This window comes from Phacochoerus africanus, chromosome 12, assembly GCF_016906955.1.
Source record: "Phacochoerus africanus isolate WHEZ1 chromosome 12, ROS_Pafr_v1, whole genome shotgun sequence".
In the NCBI taxonomy this organism is placed as follows: domain Eukaryota; kingdom Metazoa; phylum Chordata; class Mammalia; order Artiodactyla; family Suidae; genus Phacochoerus; species Phacochoerus africanus.
Genome location: NC_062555.1, coordinates 54,930,790 through 54,951,797, shown reverse-complemented (window position 1 = coordinate 54,951,797; position 21,008 = coordinate 54,930,790). Strand labels below are relative to the sequence as shown.

The 21,008-nt window shown below is 38.4% G+C and overlaps 1 protein-coding gene across 2 annotated transcripts in view; it reads left to right on the top strand.

The window, feature by feature from the left end:
* Positions 1-2,407: 2,407 nt before the first annotated feature.
* MYO3A (myosin IIIA) overlaps positions 2,408-21,008 on the top strand; it is a 224,632-nt gene continuing 206,031 nt past the window's right edge. The window contains exons 1-3 of one of the 2 annotated variants that reach the window (XM_047755030.1): positions 2,408-2,788; positions 3,599-3,685; positions 18,196-18,380. In XM_047755030.1, the coding sequence (XP_047610986.1) occupies positions 18,213-18,380 (168 nt within the window). In that variant the 5' untranslated portion in view covers positions 2,408-2,788; positions 3,599-3,685; positions 18,196-18,212. Of the gene's footprint in view, positions 2,789-2,819; positions 3,046-3,598; positions 3,686-18,195; positions 18,381-21,008 lie in introns of those variants that run through there. The other variant, XM_047755031.1, reaches the window with a different exon arrangement.

Genomic DNA, 21,008 nt, shown 5'->3' with positions numbered 1-21,008 from the left:
CTTTTGTTTCTCTGTTATATCTATTAATATTTGTTGTATCAGAAATTAATTTATTTCAAAATTAATTTCAAAACACCAGGAGACTCTGCAAAAAACAAAAATCAAGTTTCTATATGATCCAGTAATTCCACTCCTGGGCTATATCCAGACAAAACTTTGAAAAGATGCATGTACCCCTATGTTCGCAGAAGCACTATTCACAGCAGTCAAGACATGGAAACAACCTAAATATCCATCGACAAATGAATGGATAAATAAAGTGTATATATACACATACATGCAAAATATGTGTATATTCACACACAATGGAATATTACTCAGCCATTAAAAACAATGAAATAATGCCATTTGCAGCAACATGGATGGACTTAGAGATTATCACACTAAGCAAAATAAGAAAGAGAAAGAATCCAAAATACGACACAAATCAAAATACCTATGAAACAAAAACAGACTCACAGATATAAGAGAACAGAATTGTGGTTGCCAGGGTGTACGGAAGGGAAGGATTGGGAATTTGGGATTAGCAGAGGCAAACTATTTATATAAGATGGATAAGCAGTAAGTGCCTATTGTATAGCACAGGGAACTATATTCAATAACCTATGTTAAACCATAATGGAAAAGAATATGAAAAAAATATACATGTATAACTGAATCATTTTGCTGTAGAGCAGAAACTAACACATTGTAAATCAACTATATATCAATAAAATTTGAAATATTAAAAAATAGAAATAAAACGAGCTTAAAAACACTACGAGACTCGTTACACATTAACATAAATAGCATTTTTGTGAAAAATAGCTATATCTACCAAAACAAAGGAAATTTAGTGGAGAAATGGCCTTGTTTTACATTCTTGCAACCTTCCTTTAAGGTTTGGCATAACAGAGGACAGATCTACTGCCTTCAATCTATTATCATAGCACATATAATGCAGCCACTGGAAAACCTCACTGTAAACTTTTGAAAGAATGGGAATGAAAAATAGTGAAAAAAACTCTTAACATTGTTATGAAAGCATTTTTGGTCCTGTAAACCCCTTGGTGCCCCCAGGGGTTTCTGGGTCCCCAGGTGCCCCCAGACCATAGTCTGAGAACCACTGGCCTTAGCTATTCTAGCTAGGAGTTTCTCAGATAAATTTTAGAATACTTTGGGGAGTTAGTAATTATGTATTTAAAATCCTGTCTTCTCACTTAAGGATATCCTATGTCTCTCCAACTGATAAAATACTTTATACAAGATTTTTCAATAGTCCTGCCTTTTCCTTTTTCCACTCTCCCACATTTCTCATTTTTCATCATTCCTAGTAATTTTAGGTTCTTTATTGCTATTGTGAACAGTATCCATTTTTCCCATTGGGTTTCTTTCTTTTTTTCTTTTTTTTTCTTCTTAGAGCCATGCCTACAGCATATGGAGGTTCCCAGGCTAGGGGTCGAATCAGCGCTGTAGCTGCCGGCCTACACTACAGGCACAGTAACACCAGATCCAAGGCGCATCTGCGACCTGCACCACAGTTCATGGCAATGCCGGATCCTTAACCCATTGGGTAAGGCCAGGGATGGAACCCAAGTCCTCATGGATACTAGTCAGATTCATTTCCATTGGGTTTTAATTGGTCATTGTTGGCCTGTTACAATTTTCTATGTAGACATCCCGTTACTCTTTAATTAATTCTTTTGCTAAATAATTTGGTGTGATCTAGTTTGTAAAGAAAGAACTTGAAAACTTGAATCTGTTTATACAAGGTTAATATTTGTACAATATTCTCAAAACTCTGAGATATCATCACATATTAGATGAGGAAAACCCGCTGCTCAAGTTCTATATTTCAAAGATATTTTATGAGGAAGCATCTCAAATATGCTGAATACCAGAAGCATCTATTCAAATGATCATGTTTTTTTCCTTAAGACAGAGGCACTCATTATCTCTGTTTGGTCTCCTAGAATTCTTCTCATTTAGACAACATCATGAAGGACTGACCCATTTAGATTATTAACAGATTCAAATGACATTTTCATCGTGGTTCTCACCTTTTGAAGGAGAGGAAGGCATAACCATGCCCCAAATGTCCCCTGAGGCTGTTTAGGGTATCTGGCCAGCAGGGACCCATCCATTGGGCTCAGACAGGTGACAGAGAGGACCAACTAGAGGGCTGGTAATTAGCAGGCCTCCTCCCTGAAAGGAGAAGTTCCTGCCTTGACTTCAGCCTGAGCCCCAAATTCCTTAGGCCACACGAGTGAACTCTAGTCACTTTTCCTCTTAATTTCAGGGTCAGAGCGTGCTGGCCTCTCGAGAAGACATCCTCTTGGCATGAGCCCCAGGGAGTCTGGGGGAAGTTCTTGAGGGAAAACACCATGCAAGCAAGCGGAATTTGCTTCAGATACGTGGGCTGGTCGGAGACGGTTCCAAGAGTCCGGGGTGTTCCCCCTTCCCCCTCGGCGCCAGGCCTAAGAGACACGGCGGAGTCCCAGGGGGCTCCCCAGAGCCACTAGCCTGTGACCCCACGACGAACGCCGGACGGACGGCGCGGCCTCCCCTCACGGGGGAGGGAGGAGGCCACCGGCGCGCGTGGGCGGGGGAAAAACAGTCTCCCAGAGCCTGGAGAGGGGCCGGGGGCGAGCGGAGACTCCGCCCCGCGCCCGCGGCCGCCCCTCCCAACGCTGACCTTCGGCCCGCCCCCTCGGGCGGCCCGCCCCCCAGCCCGGCCGCCCCGCCCCGCCCGGGAGTGCCGCGCACCTGCGCCTCCACGCGAGGATGGAGACGCCCGCTTTCAGCCCAGGTAGGGGGCTGGGCCTTGGCGGCGAGGAGCTGACCCTGTAGCCGTCGCTTCCCCGGCCGCCGGGGTCGTGACGGACGCGCGCGGGACTCCGAGAGCGCCAGGCGCCCACATCCTTCCGGGGGCACCGTACCGGGAACGAGAGGGAAACTCTGGGGGTCAGCGCGCCTGGTCCCGGGAGAGTCGGGGGAACCTGTGGCCCGCGCCGCGCTGGTCCACCCGAGGGAATTCCTGTTCAGGGCTCATTTCTCTGGCAACAGGTTGGTGGAACTAGGGTCCCTGTCACTTCAGACGCATCTGTAAAGTTTTTCTAAGTTCAAAGTGCAGATGAGAAGGAACATTGCGAGCGTTACCGAGGGGGAGAAAATCCTTCCAGAAACCGTGTCATTTCGGCTTGCTCACCCCAGCCCTGTTCTGTAGTAGTTTCTGAGTTCATCTTGCTAAAATTTTACTACATTTAAAAAATTTTAAGTAACATTTTATTATTAATAGGATAATAGTTGGATGTAAGCCTTGAATTAGACGTTGTAATGGCACTAAAATAATTTTTTAAAAGTTTTTGAAAAAATTTGAATGCCCAAAGAATCCTCATGGGTTTTGTGGGTGTTCTAAAAGCCTTTTTTTTTTTTTTTTTGGTAAATATCGTTGCTTAACTTTAGAGTTGTGTTATGCGATCACAGGATGTGAGGTGCTCCGTGCTATGCAAAAATGCTAAACCTGAGAGTAAATTATCGTCCTGCCATGCAACCTAAATGTTTCCCTGGATCCTTGGCGCTTATCCTTGTGACACTTGATTTGTTTGTTGTGTTACAGGTCCAGGATCACAGGAACAGCCTGGACACTTACTCTATGCCATGATATCTGAACATTATTATGTATTATTTTCAAGCTTTGCTAAAGGTAGGTGATAAAGTCAACAAGTTTTCTAGATTTGCTGGAGCCTAAGTGCCAAGTTTTGACAGATAAATGACAGCGCCAGAGCCTAAGTGCCAAGTTTTGGCAGATGAAAGATGATGTGTGTTTTTCATGCGGTATTGGTTTTTATTACATTATTAAAAGGTAATTGTTTTCAAATGGGAAAATTTAGAGATGTATAAGATTTCAAAGATAACTTGTTCTTTATGAATATATTGTCATATCTAGCATGTGAAAAATTTCTCTCATTTGTCTTAGTCCTTTTTTATTATTTTTTTTGGGGGGGAGGGAGTGCAAAGTAAAAGAGTCAATGTGATGATCTTTAATACCAGATTATATCTATTTGGAGAGATTTTGGTCGCATCACATAAGGAGTAGAATCATCCAGCACTTTTTTTTTTCCACTGTATCTTTACAGCCCATTTTTTGTGTGTGTGCAGATATTCTACGAAAAATAACTTTTATCTGTCAAATCCAAACTATTCGAAGATTTATTAGTTGCTACTAATAGTGTGATAAACAAATATTTGAAAGTGCAAATATATTTTAGACTATATAAATGTAAATTACATGAAGTTTTGCTGTAAAACTGTTTTGTCATTTTAATAATTTCTGCAGTGCCAGTACTCTAACCTGTTTGTTTTAAACAAACAGGGATCTCTTCATTAGCTTTTTTTCCCCAGATTGATGGTTTGAAAGGTTGTTATCTAACAAACTCCCTTTCCTTGGCAATAGGAAAGAAACTCAGTTATCCATTAGAGGTAAACATTTCCTTTAGGCTTTCAAATTAGTTTACAGAAGACTCCTTACCACCTTGGAAACACCAGGGGGTCAGGAGCCTCAAGTTGGAAAGCATTACTCTTTTGAACTGAAATCATCTATCATGAAACATCAAATTTCTGCCATGGACTCTGACCTGGTTTATTTCTTTTTTTTTAGGGCCGCACCCACGGTATGTGGAGGTTCCAAGGCTAGGAGCCTAATCGGAGCTGTAGCTGTTGGCCTACACCTCAGCTCATAGCAATGCCGGATCCTTAATCCACTGAGCAAGGCCAGGGATTGAACCTTCGTTCTCATGGATCCTAGTCAGATTTGTTTCCACTGAGCCACGACGGGAACTCCTGACCTGGTTTGTTTCTTGACTTTGCCAGCATTATGACCTTAAAAACTCTCTAATCCTGTCTTCTTTTCTGAAAACGGGGATTACACCAGTGCCTTTCTGAAGGATTTCTTACAAGTGTTACAGTTACATGACATAATGCATGTAAAACTCTCCCCACAGTAGATACCTGGCATATGATAAACAGAAAAATGCCAGCCACTGTTATCAGCTATTTCTCTTGATCTCTGAGGATGATTATACCATGTGGATAAGTTCTTGTTTATTTGCCATTTTAAAGAAAGAACACAAAACATCACATAGAAGTTATAGGCTGATAGCATAAAGGCTGAATGTTGCTGAATTTGGTATGTTTATTTGGGTCAGGGTGATACTTTAAAGTAGTTGAGTACTATAAAACTATTTACCAAAGTTTTAAATTTTGTGAATTGTACATAAATTCCTAGAGTTCTCCCTTCTGAAAAATGAGAGAACCAGGCAGGGTGGGATTTGCAGCTGCCAGCAGCTGAAGCCAGGGTGTGGCTGTCCACTTTGGGTAGGGCACAGACAGAATCCATTTTGCCACAGCGCCTCCATTCCCTGTTTTTATTTCATCCAGATGTTTGCTTTACTCATTTTTTTTAATCTCTCTTGTCCATGTAGACATTTTAGTTTGTGATTTCTGATTCAGAACATATCCCTTACTAATTTGAACAGGTAGTTGTGTGGCCAAAACTATAACCCAACTTAACATCCTTACAAAAGAGAAGTCATGCAGTATTACAATTTATGAAGCATCGTCCCCTCATAAAATTCATTTGACACTTATGTGAACTCTGAGAATTAGTTCAGACATGCATTGTTATTCCATTTTACAACCGTGGACACTGAAGTTTATAGGTTTGCACTAAAACTTAAAATAGTGTTTTGATGACTTAAAGATGTAGGGGTTCTCGCTTATGCCACTATTTAAATAGGGAGAGATTTTCTAGGAAATGATAGCCTTTCTTTTGTTCCAGCGTTTAAGCATGTACTTTTATCCTGGTAGTTATAGAATGGGGAAAATGAGTGATTGGGAAGCAGACTACATGGGTAGAAGTACATCCATCCTTTCTCTTCAAAACATTTGTCAGCAAATTGAAGGGAACAGACATTGCTTGTGGCTCATTCAAGACAGACCATAACCGGACAAGGTCTGTTTTAAACCACACTTTATTGCTGATGTTATTGGAAAACTAGAAGGGATATGTGACCAGTTCATCTGGTCTGTAGTTAAGCAAGACCAGAGATGTCTGCAAGCCTGTGTTTTAAAAGTTCTCTGAGATGAGAAAGGAGATACTTGAAGCTTGTTTGGTGATTCAGCCCGATGTCTCTGGAAGGTTGTTTTCTGTGCCAAACTGACTTTTCTGTAGGCTCCTTTTAACCAGCAAGACTTTATTTCTTTCGTAATCATACCAGGAGAATAATCTATACGATAAGTTAAAGTCAGGGACCATTCATTTGTGGCTGTAGTAACCACATGTGATCCTGATAATATGTAACTATGTCTGAGAGAAGTTCAGGCTAGTCATGTGCATGGATTTCCCCAGGGAAGCATCGAGGCAAAGACTATAGGAGGTCCTGTAGCAGAAGAGTTCACAGTGTTCTGAGACTGATGAGAAAGCACTTGAGGCTGAAGTCACTGTGAGTGGTGAAGAACACAGGTTGAATTTAAGGAGGACAGAAAGGATCTGGAGGATGTGGTGAAAATGTGGATTTTGAAGGATTTTTAGCAGGGAAGTAATGCAGTCTGGCTTCTGTGTTGAGATCTGTCTGTGGAAAGTTCGTTCTGTAGCTGCCCTCCGGACATTCCAGTATTTCTCTTCCATCACAGACAGGAGCTGCTTTTGAATCTAACTTAAATTGTCCGTGATGCAGCTTAAACAGCTTGACACAAGTGAGAGCATAAAGGGAAAGATTTTCCAATAATATTCAACAGAAAATATATACTGTGTGTTTTTAAAAGTGAGAATCACAGTGTTAAAATATGGCTTGGTTTTGAGTAAAGCCATCTGCTGCTTTCTTAGTGTGTTTTATATCATGGGCATATTGTATTTTCATTGAAAAATGGGTTTTCTGCCTGTGTTTTGGAATAGTTAGCAGTTAAGCTGATTACTGTTTGTTTGGTTTTTCAATTAAAGTAGTTGATTTACAATGTTGTGCCCGTTTCTGCTGTGCAGCATAATGACCCATAATATATATATATATAGACATACATATGTAGACACACACACACACACACACACACACACACACACTCTTTTTCTCAGACTTTCTTTCATCATGTTCTATCCAAAGATACTGACTATAGTTCCCCTGTGCTGCACAGTAGGACCTCATTGCTTATTCAGTCTAAATGTAGTGGTTTATATCTGTATTAGTAAAGGAAATGTGCTCATGTTCACTTATGGAACAGTTATCTCTAAATCGGGTTTCTAGCCCCTTCTACTGATAAATGTAGTCATTACCTCTAAAGTCTTAAAAGATGCTTAGAGTGATTTTCTGGTATTTAAGAACTTCTGTATTTTCCTATGAAAAGAACTTTCATATTCTCTTTAGTGATTATATGAGCTAAGAATTGAGTGTTAGGAGTTAGAATATGAAGGCCCATCAATACAAACATTCCAAGAAAATAACTTTCATTTTTCTATTTTCTTTCTCTAATAATATTTCTCAGAAATTGTCCATTTAATCTCAGTTTTTAAGTTTCTAGATATAAAATTATATCCTTTAATGATCTTTCTTAGTCTCTGCTGTAATTTGTTAGTCTTTTCATCTGAAGGCTCATCGATACCTTCTCTCTTGTTTGTTTTGGCTTTGATCAGTTTGATAGAGGCTTGACTATTTTAAAAATTTCTTTCTGAAGAAGTATTTTTTTTATCAAGCCTCTCATCGGTCTTATCCTTTTTCTGTAATGTCTTTCTTTAATTTCAATTCTTATCTTCCTTTTTTTTACACTCTTTAGTTTTATTCTGTAATTATATAATTTTTAGCCTTTTTTTCTTTTTAATAGAAATTTTGAGGCTATGTATTTTCCTCTGTATACTGTTTTAGCTGTATCCCATAAAGTTTCATGAGTAGTATTTTATTTATTTTTCAGTTCTAAGCCTATTTTGAAATTGTCAGTATGTTTCCTTTTGACTCTTGGATACTTTAAAAGGTACTACTGAACAATTCAAGAGCCAAAAGGAAACATACTAAACAAAAGTTAATTTCTTAATTACATTGCAGTCATAAGTGCTTAGGAAGACTAGTCATAGATACAGGATTTCATGTGTATTTCAGGATATTCATTAAATTTTATTTGTTAATTATGTTGTTTAAATTTTATTTATACTTAAGAACTTTTTTCTCCACTTGATCCAAAAAAAAATCACTGACATGGTATGTTAAAATCTCCCACTAAAACTGTGATTTTTCTCCATTTTTAAAAATTTCTTTTCTTATTTTATTTCTTCTGAGGCTCTGTTTTGTCTTTTGGGTGTTTTTGTTTTTTGGTTTTTTTTGGCTGTGCCCAGGGCATGTGGAAGTTCTTAGGCTAGGGATCACACCCAGGCCACTACAGTGACAAGGCTGGATCCTTAATCCATTATGCCAGAAGGGAACTCCTGGGGCTCTGTTTTGAGCTTTTATATTTTCTTGATGAATTAAGTCTTTGACTATTATGAAGCGACCCTCTTTACCCTGATAAGTATTTTTCCTTGGAGTACATTTTGTCTGGTGTAAATCTAGCTATGACACTGTCTTTTATCAAATATTTACATGGTACTATTACTTTATTTCCAGTCAGTCTCTGTCTCTAGTTTATGTGAATCTCTTACAAACAGCTGGAAGCTACCAATTTCTGTCTTTTTACTAATGAGTTTTGTCCATTTCCAGTTATTGTGATCACTGGCATATTTATAATTCTTTCCACAGGGTTATTTTATGCTTCCTTTAGTCTCTTTTCCTGAGTTTTTTGTTTGAATAAGTTTATTAACATAATTTTTTTCTTTTAATATTTTGGATGTTATACATGGTATTTTGACAGTCTAGTGTTTAAGAGTTTGACATGTATATCTTAAAGTTTAAAGTTACTATTTCCAGTTGCCTGTTTAATTGTATGGGGAACTTAAGAACATTTTACTTATTTATTTATTTAATTTTTCTTGGCCACACCCACAGCATATGGAATTTCCTGGGCTTGGGGTTGAAACGGAGCTGTAGCAGTGACAATGCCTACTCCTTAACCACCAGGCCACGAGGGAACTCCATTAAGGACATTTTAAATTCTGTCACTCTACTTTTGATTATTATTATTCATTTTTTTGGTATATTATTGTTTCTTATGGTTAGTTTAGGTTTATACAGACATGTAACAATTTATTTACTGTTTTTGTCAATTTAGACCTTCCTCATAGGACAATTACCATTTTTGGAAAGGTACCTTTTGAAGTTCTGTTTCTCAAGAGTCATTGCTGTTAAACTCAGTTTTTTTCAGTGAAAAATATATTTAATTTGCCTTTAATTTTGAAAGATGGTTTTGTTTGTTCTAGATTAACAGTTGTTTTATGTCAGCATTTTGAATATATTATACTACTGTTTTTATTGAAATACCTGCAGTCATTCTAATTGTTTCCCTCTCTACATAATACATCTTTTCTATCTTGTTGGTTTTAAGAGCTTCTCATTGACTTTGGTGTTCTGTAGTTTCATTGCAGTGTATCTAACTGTGAATTTTTTAAAAATTTACCCTGCCGAGCTTTCTGAATTTGTGTTCACTCCTTTCATCTGTTTTAGCCACCTTTCACCTGTTTTAGCCACCTACTATTGCCTTTTTTCCATTGTCTCCTTCTCAAACTGATTAGATATATGTTAGACTGAATCAGTCAAGAAAATAGAATTACTATCAAGTAGTTCAGCAGAGAGAATTTAGTATGGTGATATGCTCCAAATGTTTGCATCCTCTTAAAATTCATATGTTGAAATCCTAACCACCAGGGTAATGGTGTTGGGAGGTAAGGCCTTTGGGAAATGACTGGGTCATGAGGGCAGAGCCTCATAAATAGAATTAGCATCTTATGAAAGAGACCCCAGAGAGCTAGCGCCTTTCTTCCACCATGTGGGGTTATAGCAGAAAGACAGCTATAAAGGCAGAAATTGGACCCATATCTGACACCACATCTACAAGCGCTGTGATCTTGGATTTCCCAGCTGCTAGAATGGTGAGAAATAAATGGTTGTTTATAATCCACCCAGCTTATATTATTTTTGTTAGAGTAGCCTGAACAGACTAAGACACATGGGGAATTCGCTACAAATGTTTTAGGATATATGAAAGCCAAACCAGATAATGAGGCAATCTAAAAGTTAGCAATAGCAAAGAATTGTTGTCACCCTTCAGGTTGTAGAGTTTCAGGCAGGGAGATAGTCTTACCAGAACACAGACGCCGACATCGAGAACCATGGCAGTCTGTCTTACAGGAACAGGGACCACCAAGGAGACAGAACTGCTGATGGAGCCACCACAAAACCCAGAGGAAGCAGAGGAGAAACATCCTACCATCTAGACTCCTGCCTAGGATTCTCACTGACAGAATCTAGCAGGGGAGGAAGCCAGTGGGGCAACGAGTGTGGGAGATACAGGTTTGAGAGGTCACACCCCTCCCCCGCCGGCCCAGATTCGACATGAAAGGTCCTGTACAGCTCTGAGAGCATCCAGACCATTCCAGCCTCCCTTCCATATCTTTCTATTTGGCTTTCCTGGTTTCAGTACTTTGTTTCCCTGCACTACATCCTGAGTAATATTTTTATTGTGGTAAAATGTAATTACATACCATTCACCCTGTTAGCCCTTTTAAAATGTGCAGTTCGGTGGCAGCAAGTTTGTTCACATTGTTATACAGTGATCACTACCACCCATCTCCACAGCTTTATCTTCCCAAAATGAAGTCATGATTCCCATTTCCTTTCCCCCATTCTTCTAGCAAACTGTCTCTGAGTTTGACTATTCTGGGTACTGTGTATAAATGGAATCATACAATATTTGCCCTTTAGTGACTGGCTTTTTTTTTTTTTTTTTTCACAAAGCTTGAGGTCTTCTAAGCTTTTCCATGTTGTGGCATGCTTCCCTTTTAAGGCTAAATCACATTCCATTATATGTATGTAAATATTTTATTTATCCATTCATCCATTGATGGACGTATGTGTTGCTTCTACCTTTTAGCTGTTATGAATACTGCTACTATGAATGTGGATGTACAAATATCTTTTTAAGATCCTACTTTCAGTTATTTTGGATGTATACCCGAAGTGGAATGCTTGGATGATATGGTAATTCAGTGGATTTTTTTTTTTTTTGAGGAACTGCCATCTCATTTTCCACAACAGCTGCACTATTTCACATTCCCACCAGCAACACACAAGAATTTCAGCTTCTCTACACCCTCAACAACATTTGTTTTCTGTAGTTTTATAGTGGCCATACTAATGAGTGTGGAGTAGTATCTCTTTATGGTTTTAATTTGCATTTTCATGATTAATGATGTTGAGGGTCATCCCATGTGTTTATTGACCATTTGGATATATCTTCTTTGGATAAATGGCTGTTTGAGCCCTTTGCCCATTTTTTAAATTAGATTATTTTGTTGTGGTATTGCAGACATTCTTTATATTCTGGATATTAACTCTTTATCAGATGTATGATTTCACATATTTTCTTCTATTTCATGAGTTGTCTTTTCACTCTATTGATAATGTTCTTTGATGTACAAGAGTTTTTAATTCTTTTATTTTATTTTATTTTATTATTATTATTACTATTTTTTTTTTTTTGCTTTTTTTCTAAGGGCCACACTCACGGCATATGGAGGTCCCAGGCTAGGGGTCAAATCGGAGCTGTCGCTGCTGGTCTACACCACAGCCACAGCAATGAGGGATCCGAGCTGCGTCTTTGACCTGCACCACAGCTCATAGCATCACCAGATTCTCAACCCATTGAGCAAGGCCGGGGGTTGATCCTGCAACCTCATGGTTTGTAGTCGGATTCATTTCCATTGCACCACGATGGGAACTCCAAGAGTTTTTAATTTTTATGAAGTCCAACTTACTTATTTTCTCCTCTTGCCTGTGCTTTGGTGTCACATCCAAGAAATTATTGCCAGATCCAATGTCATGAAGATTTCCCCCTATATTTTCTTCTAAGTTTTATAGTTTTAGTTCTTATATTTAGGTCTTTGGTCCACTTGTGTTAATTTTTCTTCTTGGTGTGACATGAGGATTCAACTTCATTCTTTCAGATGGGGATTTCCAATTTTCTCAACATCATTTGCTAAAAAGACTATTTCCCCATTGAATGATCTTGGCAGTCTTATTGAAAACTGTTTGACCATATGTGTGAAGTTTTATTTCTGGACTGTCCATCTTATTCCACGGGTATACATGTTTATCTTTATGCCAGTGAAACAATGCTTTGATTACTGTAGCTTTGTAATAAGTTTTGAAAGTAGGACGTGCGAGACCTCCAACTTTATTCTTCTTTTAAAGAACTATTTGGGTTATTGGAAGTCCTTTGAGACTCTACGATTTTTGGATGGATTTTTTTTTTCTATTTTGCTAAAAATATCACTGGGGTTTTGGTAGGGAATGTGTTAAATCTGTAGATTGTTTTGGGCAGTACTCATTGACATTTTAATGTTGTCTTCTGATATGTGAACACGGGATGTCTTTCCATTTCTTGTGTCTTCTGTAATTTCTTTCATCATTGTTTTGTAGTTTTCACTGTATAAGTCTGTCACCTTCGTGGTTAAATTTATTCCTAAGTATTTTTTGGTGTTATTATACATAGAATTATCTTCTTAATTTACTTTTCAGGTTCATAGTCAGTGTATGATCTTTGCATACATCCTGATTTTGCATCCCGTAACTTTCCTTAATCCATTTATTATTTCTACCAGTCTCTTTTTTGGTGGCTTCTTTAGATTTTTCTACATTCAAAATCAAGTCATCTATGAATAGAGATAATTTTATTTTTCCTTTCCGACTTAGATGCCTTTTATTTCTTTTTCTTGATTTCTTGCTCTTGCTGAGACTTCCAGTCCTCTGTTGAATAGAAATGGGAAAAGTAGGCCTCCTCACCCAGATAGTACTTATAAAGTACTTCCTGTTAGGCCAGTCACGGTTTTAGGGTCTTTGGGATACATCTGTGAACAACCTGAATAAAATTTTAGCCCTACCCCTCTTAGGGCTTACATCCCAGTAGCAGAGAAAAAAATAATAAATGAAACATCATAAATAGGAAATAATGTCATTGCAAAGAGGTAATAAGTGTTATGAAAACAGGGCAGGCTTGTAAGGGGGACCAAGAGTTGGGGAGTAGGATGGGTTGGAGGAGGGCAGGTTTTAAATAGGATGGTAAGGGTAGGACTTATTGAAAGGTGATGGCTAGTGTTAGTGTAAGACGAAGGAAATACAGGAGGAAACCAGGTGGATGTCTGGAGAACAGCATTCCAAGCAGAGGGAAGAGACAGCCCAGTGAGGGATTGTCCTGCTGTGTTTTAGAATGAGCCTGACCGCAGTTTGATTACTTTAATAAAGAAGAATTAAGTGCAGGTTTACAAAAGCAGTCAGAATAATTGCTGCGATGAGTGTTAAGATCCTGCAGTAAGATACTTTTTAAAAATATTATGGTCTTTTTTCCTATCACACACACATATAAAAACTTTTCAATAGCTCATTATATAATCAGCTAAACAAGATGAATTTTTATTTTTAAAATGTAGCTTTAGCATCTTTAGGTATTATGGTAAATACATATATCAAAATACAGTAAATATATATGTCAAAAGTAATTCTTTACCTTAGTCATGTAACTAAGAACAATTTATGTTTGAGTTCTGTGAGCGTACTTGTTGGAAGTTTTGTTTTAAATAAAACTCAACCTAGTGTATTCAGTTTTCCAAGATGCTTGTGCTTTTGTCATTCTGTGATTATTGTTTTATAATGTAGCAATGCACTGCTTTAAATATTTATCTTACTGAGACCCATTAAAGAGGAAATGCTATTTTAGACAAACTCTTTCTTGTTTAATGTCTGGCTCCAAACCTGCTAATTTTCTTTATCTTTTCATGATACTTAAGAATTAATTGCTTTACTTGGGCTACCATGGTGCTTTATGCATATTTTTGTTATTTATCACTTTTCATAATATAGTTGCATATTTATGTATCTATCTCATAAGTTGCCTTTGTACTCTCAAAACTCTAAATTACTTTGCACATATTTGTGTTCAATTATGTTTTTTAAGGTTTTATTGAAGTATGGTTGGTTTGCAAGGTTGTGATAATTTCTGCTGTACAGCAAAATGATTCAATTACACATATCCATTCTCTTTCAGATTCTTTTCCCACTTAGATGGTTACAAAATATTGGATGGAGTTCTCTGTGCTATACAGCAGGTCCCAGTTGCCCAGTCATTCCATATACCTCATTGTGCATACGCCAGTCCCACACCCCTGGTCCACCACCTGCCCTGCACCTGTACCCTTTGGTAACCATAAGTTTTTCAAAGTCTATAAGTCTGTATTTCTCTTCAAATAACTTCATTTGTATCCTGTTTTCAGATTCCACATATAAGTGATCACACATGATGTCTGTCTTTCACTGTCTGACTAACTTCATATGATGATTCCTAGGTCCATCCATGTTGCTGCAAATGGCATTATTTCATTATTTTTTATGGTTGAGTAATATTCCATTGTATGCATGTACCATCTCTTCTTTAGCCATTCCTCTGTCTGTGGCCATTTAGATTGCTTCCATGTCTTGGCTATTGCAAATAGCGCTGCAGTGAACAGTGGGATGTATGTATCTTTTTGAATTATGGTTTTCTCTGAATAGATGCCCAGGAATAGGATTGCTGGATTATATGGTAATTCTATTTTTAGATTCTTGAGGAACCTTCATACTGTTTTCCATAGTGGTTGCACCAATTCCCACCAACAGTGTAAGAGGGTTCACTTTTCTCCACAGTCTCTCCAGCATTTATTGTTTGTACACTTTTTGATGATGGCTATTCTGGCTGGTGTAAGGTGGTACCACACAGTTTTGATTTGCAGTTTGCTAACAATGAGCGATTTCTTCTTTGGAGAAATGTCTAGTTAGATCTTCTGCCCACTTTTGATTGGGTTGTTTTTTTGATATTGAGCTGCAGGTGGTGATTGAATATTTTGGAGATTAATCCCTTGTCAGTTGCTTCATTTGCAGATACTTTCTCCCATTCCCTGGGTTGTCTTTCTTTTTGATTATAGTTTCCTTTGCTTTGCAAAAACTTTTAAGGTTAATGAGGTCTCATTTGTTTATTTTTGTTTTTATTTTCATTACTCTGGGAGGTGATTCTGAGAAGATATTTCTACCGTTTAAATCAGAGAGTGTTCTGCCTATGTTTTCCTCTAAGAGTTTTATAGTAACTGTTGCTCAGTTATTTTTAATTTAGTTCATATACCTGTATAAAGACTAACAGTTAATTCCTGATATTTAGAGAAGCAGTAATTAAAATTGTGTTCAATAACATTACCAGTTTAAAAGCAATATTCCATAAAATGAATGTTTTTCCTGGTTGAAAACTCCTGTTTCAGACATTTAATAAGATTTAATTTGGTCTTTTGGTCTAACTTTTACATTATATGGATGGCATAAATGCTTATTTGCATGACTCAAGTAGATAGATGTAAAAAGTAGTTATCTTGTCACTGATTATGAAATCCCTAAAGTGGATGATTATTACTGATTACCTCCTACTTGTTCCTTTGCATTTGGATCAAAAGCACAAATTTCATAAAGAGTAAGTGTTCTAAGAACTATTCATAAGTGTGTTTTTTATGTAGTGATGTAATTTTCAGAGGCATTCATAGCCATTTACTGGATGATGTCCCCTTAAATATAATGAATCACGCTATGAGCCTTATTTTGTTTAGATTTTCAAATTCTTTTCAGCGTCTCCTAATCCTCATTTTTCTCTCTCTCCCATTTAAAAACTTTTTTTGAAGAACTGTGTTGATTCACTTATTCAGCAGCTATGTATTTAACATCTCCTATATGGCAGGCACAGAGTTAGGCATTATTAGATTTGTGAGTAAACAAGATAAGTAAGGTCTCTGAAGTAAGGTCTCTGCCATCAAAAGTAGCAGATAAATAACCATTTGCCTATTTAGCTAGCGTTTACTAATGTCTAGCAACTGTGTTAGGCATCGTTCTGGCGACTGTGGAAACGTGGTAAAAGTAACAATCTTTACCCTGTGTAGCTTGCATTCTGATGGAGGGATAAAATGTGCAGGGAAGACCTTTCTAAGAATGTGATATTTGAGCTGAGAGGTGAAGGATGAGATGGAGCTGAAGAAAAGGACTAAATGAAGTCAAACAGCAATTATTGATGATAATTGAATGAACACCTTGTTTTTGATGTATGTAGGTTTGTAGATTTGTGATGAGAAGATTGAGTTTTTTATTGCTTCCATTTTTTGTTTTTACTTAATCATTAAGCAAAAGCATCAGTGGGAAGGTTTTGTGGGAGGGGATAAAGACAGCAAAGAGGGAACAGGCTGAGGAGAGAGATCACTGTGAAATAGCCACGAGAGAAAGGAATATACAAACCAGGGAGGGGCAGTAGGATGTTGAGTTTTTGTTCCTGAATTTAAAGTGAAACCCTTCTTCATGGTTGTGTGGCTTCTCCAGGCACAGCCACAGGTGTGAAGAAGATATAGGGTTTTACCAAAGTTGGTTTTTAACCCCAGGAGACTGATGGTAGAGAAAGAGAGGAACAAGAGTGCTGAAGGCATTTGCAAGGAAGTCCTAATAATTCAGTTTATACTGGGGAAGGAGTAAGCGAAGAGGGAATAAAGACTGAAGAGACTTGATGGCTAAAAAGAAAGTGAGGAATCAACAGACTGGATGAGGTTGAAAGTTGTGATCAGACAAGTGAATTTCATGGGCTAATATTATGTAATATTAGTGCATATTAAGAGAGATATTTCTATGCGTATGCATACACATACAAGCACAGCTGTAGTCAGTTTTATAACTTCAAAAGAGTTAGGTTTTGCATAGATAATTGAAAAATTCTGAGGACTGCCACAGTTCTGGTTCCTCTTTCTGTTCCTTTTTCTTTTTCTTTGTAATTTTATACAAATGGTTAAATGTCATATAAGGAGAACATGAAAGGTTAAAAGCACTGCTTGGAAGATCTTATCTCAGGTTACATATAAAATCTTCTTTTTAAAGTCACTTGACCTCTTTAGCCATATTCTAATTATTTCCACACTGTGCCAGGTGCTGGGCATTCAGTAATAACAGGTCAGGGTGGGTTCAGAGTGCTCTTGGAGTGTGGAGATGGGAATGCAGCCCCAGTGGGATGGAGAGTGGTTGTTTGGAGGAAATGACATCCAAGCTAAGATATGAAAAGATAAGCAGGAGTTAGAAATTTAGCAAGGAAACCACAAGCAGAAGCAGGAGGAAATACATGTTGGAGTTCCCGTCATGGCGCAGTGGTTAACAAATCTGACTAGGAACCACGAGATTGCGGGTTCGATCCCTGGCCTCGCTCAGTGGGCTAAGGATCTGTCTTGGCCGTGAGCTGTGGTGTAGGTTGCAAACGTGGCTTGGATCCCGCGTTGCTGTGGCTCTGGCCTAGGCCAGTGGCTATAGCTCTGATTAGACCCCTAGCCTGGGAACCTCCATATGCCGCAGGAGCGGCCCTAGAAAAAAGGCAAAAAAGACAAAAAAAAAAAAGAAAAAAGAAAAGATCCTTAAGTGAGAAGGAATTGACCTGAGGGATCCTAAGGGGCTGTATTGTAGTGTCTGAGGGAAGATTGTTGAGACATGAGGCTAGGAAATGAAGCAAGGACCATATTTTAAAGGATGTGGTAGGTTATGTGAAAGAAATTTCACCCCAGAAGCAATGGGGGACCAGTTACTGGGTTTTATATAGAACAGTGATAAAAAACACAATCATTTTAAAGTGTGGGGTTTGTTTTGATGAAGAAGTTGAAGTTTATCTAAGATTCGTTCTAAAATTCTTTGATTCATGGAGTCTAAAGCAGTGAATCAAAATGATTTAAATGTGCCTCTTATTTTCATCTGAAAATAATTTATAGCAATACGGGACTGTATTGAGCCTAGAAAGCTTTGTTTACAAAGCATTATTAAACTCATATTAATCTGTTTGCAAAAAAGTTGAAATTAAAATTTTCTATGACTCTGAGTACATTTGGTTCTGAGGTGTATTTTCCATCATGTCAGTAAAAATATTAATTTCCCGTGAGTTTGTGTGTCATTTAATATCACCAATCACATATAGATGAAGGTCTGTACTTTTTCTCTCCAGTGATTTAAACTTTGGAGATGCTTCCATTAATTGGAAAAACAATTATCTTTGATAACTTTCCTGATCCTTCTGATACCTGGGAAATCACTGAAACGATCGGCAAAGGAACATATGGAAAAGTTTTTAAAGTGTTGAATAAGAAAAATGGCCAAAAAGCAGCAGTCAAAATTCTGGATCCAATTCATGTGAGTCACATTGAGTTTTTGGGTTTTTTTCCCTGCTAATGAACTTCTAAAAAATCTGTATTAAACAGTGAAAAAGTGTAGGTATCTTACCTTGCGTATTTATCACAATGTCATTTATAATTTGAAGGAAAAAAGTCTACTGGTTAGATTTTCCTCCTTTATATGCTTAACATTTATAATAGGGCCCAACAAATATTTGATAAATGAATAAATGTATAATACAAATAAGTGTATAAATAAATACAACTCTCGGAGTTTCTGCTGTGGCGCAGCAGATTAAGGATCCAGCATTGTCTCTGCAGCAGCTCAGTTGCTTCTGAGGCCCAGGCTTGATCCCTGCCCACACAGTGATTTAAGTATCCAGCACTGCCACAGCTGCAGTGTAAGTTGCAGCTGTGGCTCAGATTCATCTCTGGCCCAGAAACTTCCATAGGCCGCAGGTGAGGCAGTCAATCAATCAGTCTCTCAACAACTCAACAGTGAAGACTTAATATTATTTTAGATTTCATGAAGTTGTCAGAATACAGACTCATGGGTCTAGAAATAATCCCAAAATGTGGTCTTGACCAGCTCTCCTTTTCTTCCTGTTTGCTTAGTTTTTGGTTTTTTTTTTTTTTTGCTATTTCGTGGGCCCCTCCCGCGGCATATGGAGGTTCCCAGGCTAGGGGTCGAATCAGAGCTGTAGCCGCTGGCCTACACCAGAGCCACAGCAACGTGGGATCCGAGCCGCGTCTGCGACCTACACCACAGCTCACGGCAACGCCGGACCCTTAACCCACTGAGCAAGGGCAGGGACTGAACCTGCAACCTCATGGTTCCTAGTCGGATTCGTTAACCACTGCGCCACAACGGGAACTCCTGTTTGCTTAGTTTTCAGGTGGAATTCTTCTTATACCAAACCAGAAATAATTTTTGAAAATTAAATTTCTTTCAAAGACGGTAAATTAATTTTCATGTCTGCTTAAGTGATTCCAAAGAAGAAATGGTTCTCCTTTATAATTGAGGGTGGGGAGGTGAGGTTCCTCGTGAAGAATTGAATTTCAGGTCCAGTCCTTGCGGCCTCTTTTTCAGCAGTGTCCCAATGGGCTCCGCCTTCGCTTTTTGCGGAATAGCAGCTATGATGCTGTGAGGGAACTGTGTCTTTCTTTGCCTTTAAGAGCATGAGGAGATGGATGAAATTCCTTTTTTCTGGGAGTGAGGACTGGATGTTTGGGAGCATTTTCAGCTATTGGGACATACGTAGCAGTCTCCCATATAACTTAGGGAAGCCAGAATAATCTCAGTGATCCCAAATCCCCATCTCTCTTTGAGAGCAATTCTCCATTTATTCAACTCCTGCACACGTGATGGGCGTGCGACTTGATGGAAAGAATGTGATACATATGGGGAGGGCATCGGAGTCCTTATACTTGTCACAGCTCTTATACTCACAAACTGTAGGATCCTGCAAAAGGTCTTTGGGCCTCTGTTCATCTTGGGGTTGCTTTCTTTTTTGATAGTTGATTTCTACTAAATCCATTAAAGCAATGGAGTTCCCGTCGTGGCTCAGTGGTTAATGAATCCAACTAGGAACCATGAGGTTGCCAGTTAGATCCCTGGCCTCGCTCAGTGGGTTAAGGATCTGGCATTGCTGTGAGCTGTGGTGTAGGTCACAGATGTGGCTTGGATCTGGTGTTGCTGTGATTCTGGCGTAGGCCAGCAGCTGTAGCTCTGATTCAACTCCTAGCCTGGGAACCTCCATATGCTGTGGGTACAGCCTTCAAAAGACAAAAAAGACAAAAACAAAAAACCCCAACATTGTTTCATGGCAAGGAGTGTCGGGGTTTCTTTTCAAGTAGTAAATTAGATGCACTGGAGGGAGAAAAGGAGGAATGCTTTTCCCAGGCTTAGCTGATGGTGCTGGTCTTCATGCTCCCCTGTTGCAACGTTCTTAGTGTTTAACTGAGGGAAGAGAGACACAAATTAAGCTGTACCGAAGTAACTGTACCTCTGGTCTTTGCAATTATGGGTCTGTCCTTTGGTCTTTGCTATTATGGGTTGGGGTTCATGGTGGCAAGAAAAGGGCTCCAGCCTGATCCCAATGTCTAGCCCCATAATCATTGTTTCTCTCCCATTCTTCTGCTTCTTATGGACAAAACAGATGGCTTGTGAATATACAAGTGGTCTATATTCTTTCATAATTTACTCATGTTTGGTATACTACTAACCTTATAAGTCATGTTTTATTCTATTATTTTAATGAAACAGCTTGATTTTATAACTATAGCCTGAAATATGTTCTTCTGCTATTATTCTTGTCATAGTATGTATACATTTTCCTAAGAATTATTTGTTTACTCTTCATTCATCTTGCCACAAGTCAAATAAAAAAAGATTTATAGCCAAGAGATTATGATCTTAATAAAATAAATTTAAATGCATCCAAGCATTTTACAGGGTGACTTTTTTATTAAAAGAGTCTTGCTGTTATGGATTTTGAACTAATAATCTTCTCTCCAAGAAAGGGCGGAAATGAGCAGGTCTAGAAGGTAGTAGTCGGTGGACTAGTCCTGGACCTCACACTAACCAGCTTTGTGATTCTAACTGCCCTGAGCTTTAGTTTCTTCCCCTCAGTCTAGACCTCTGCTC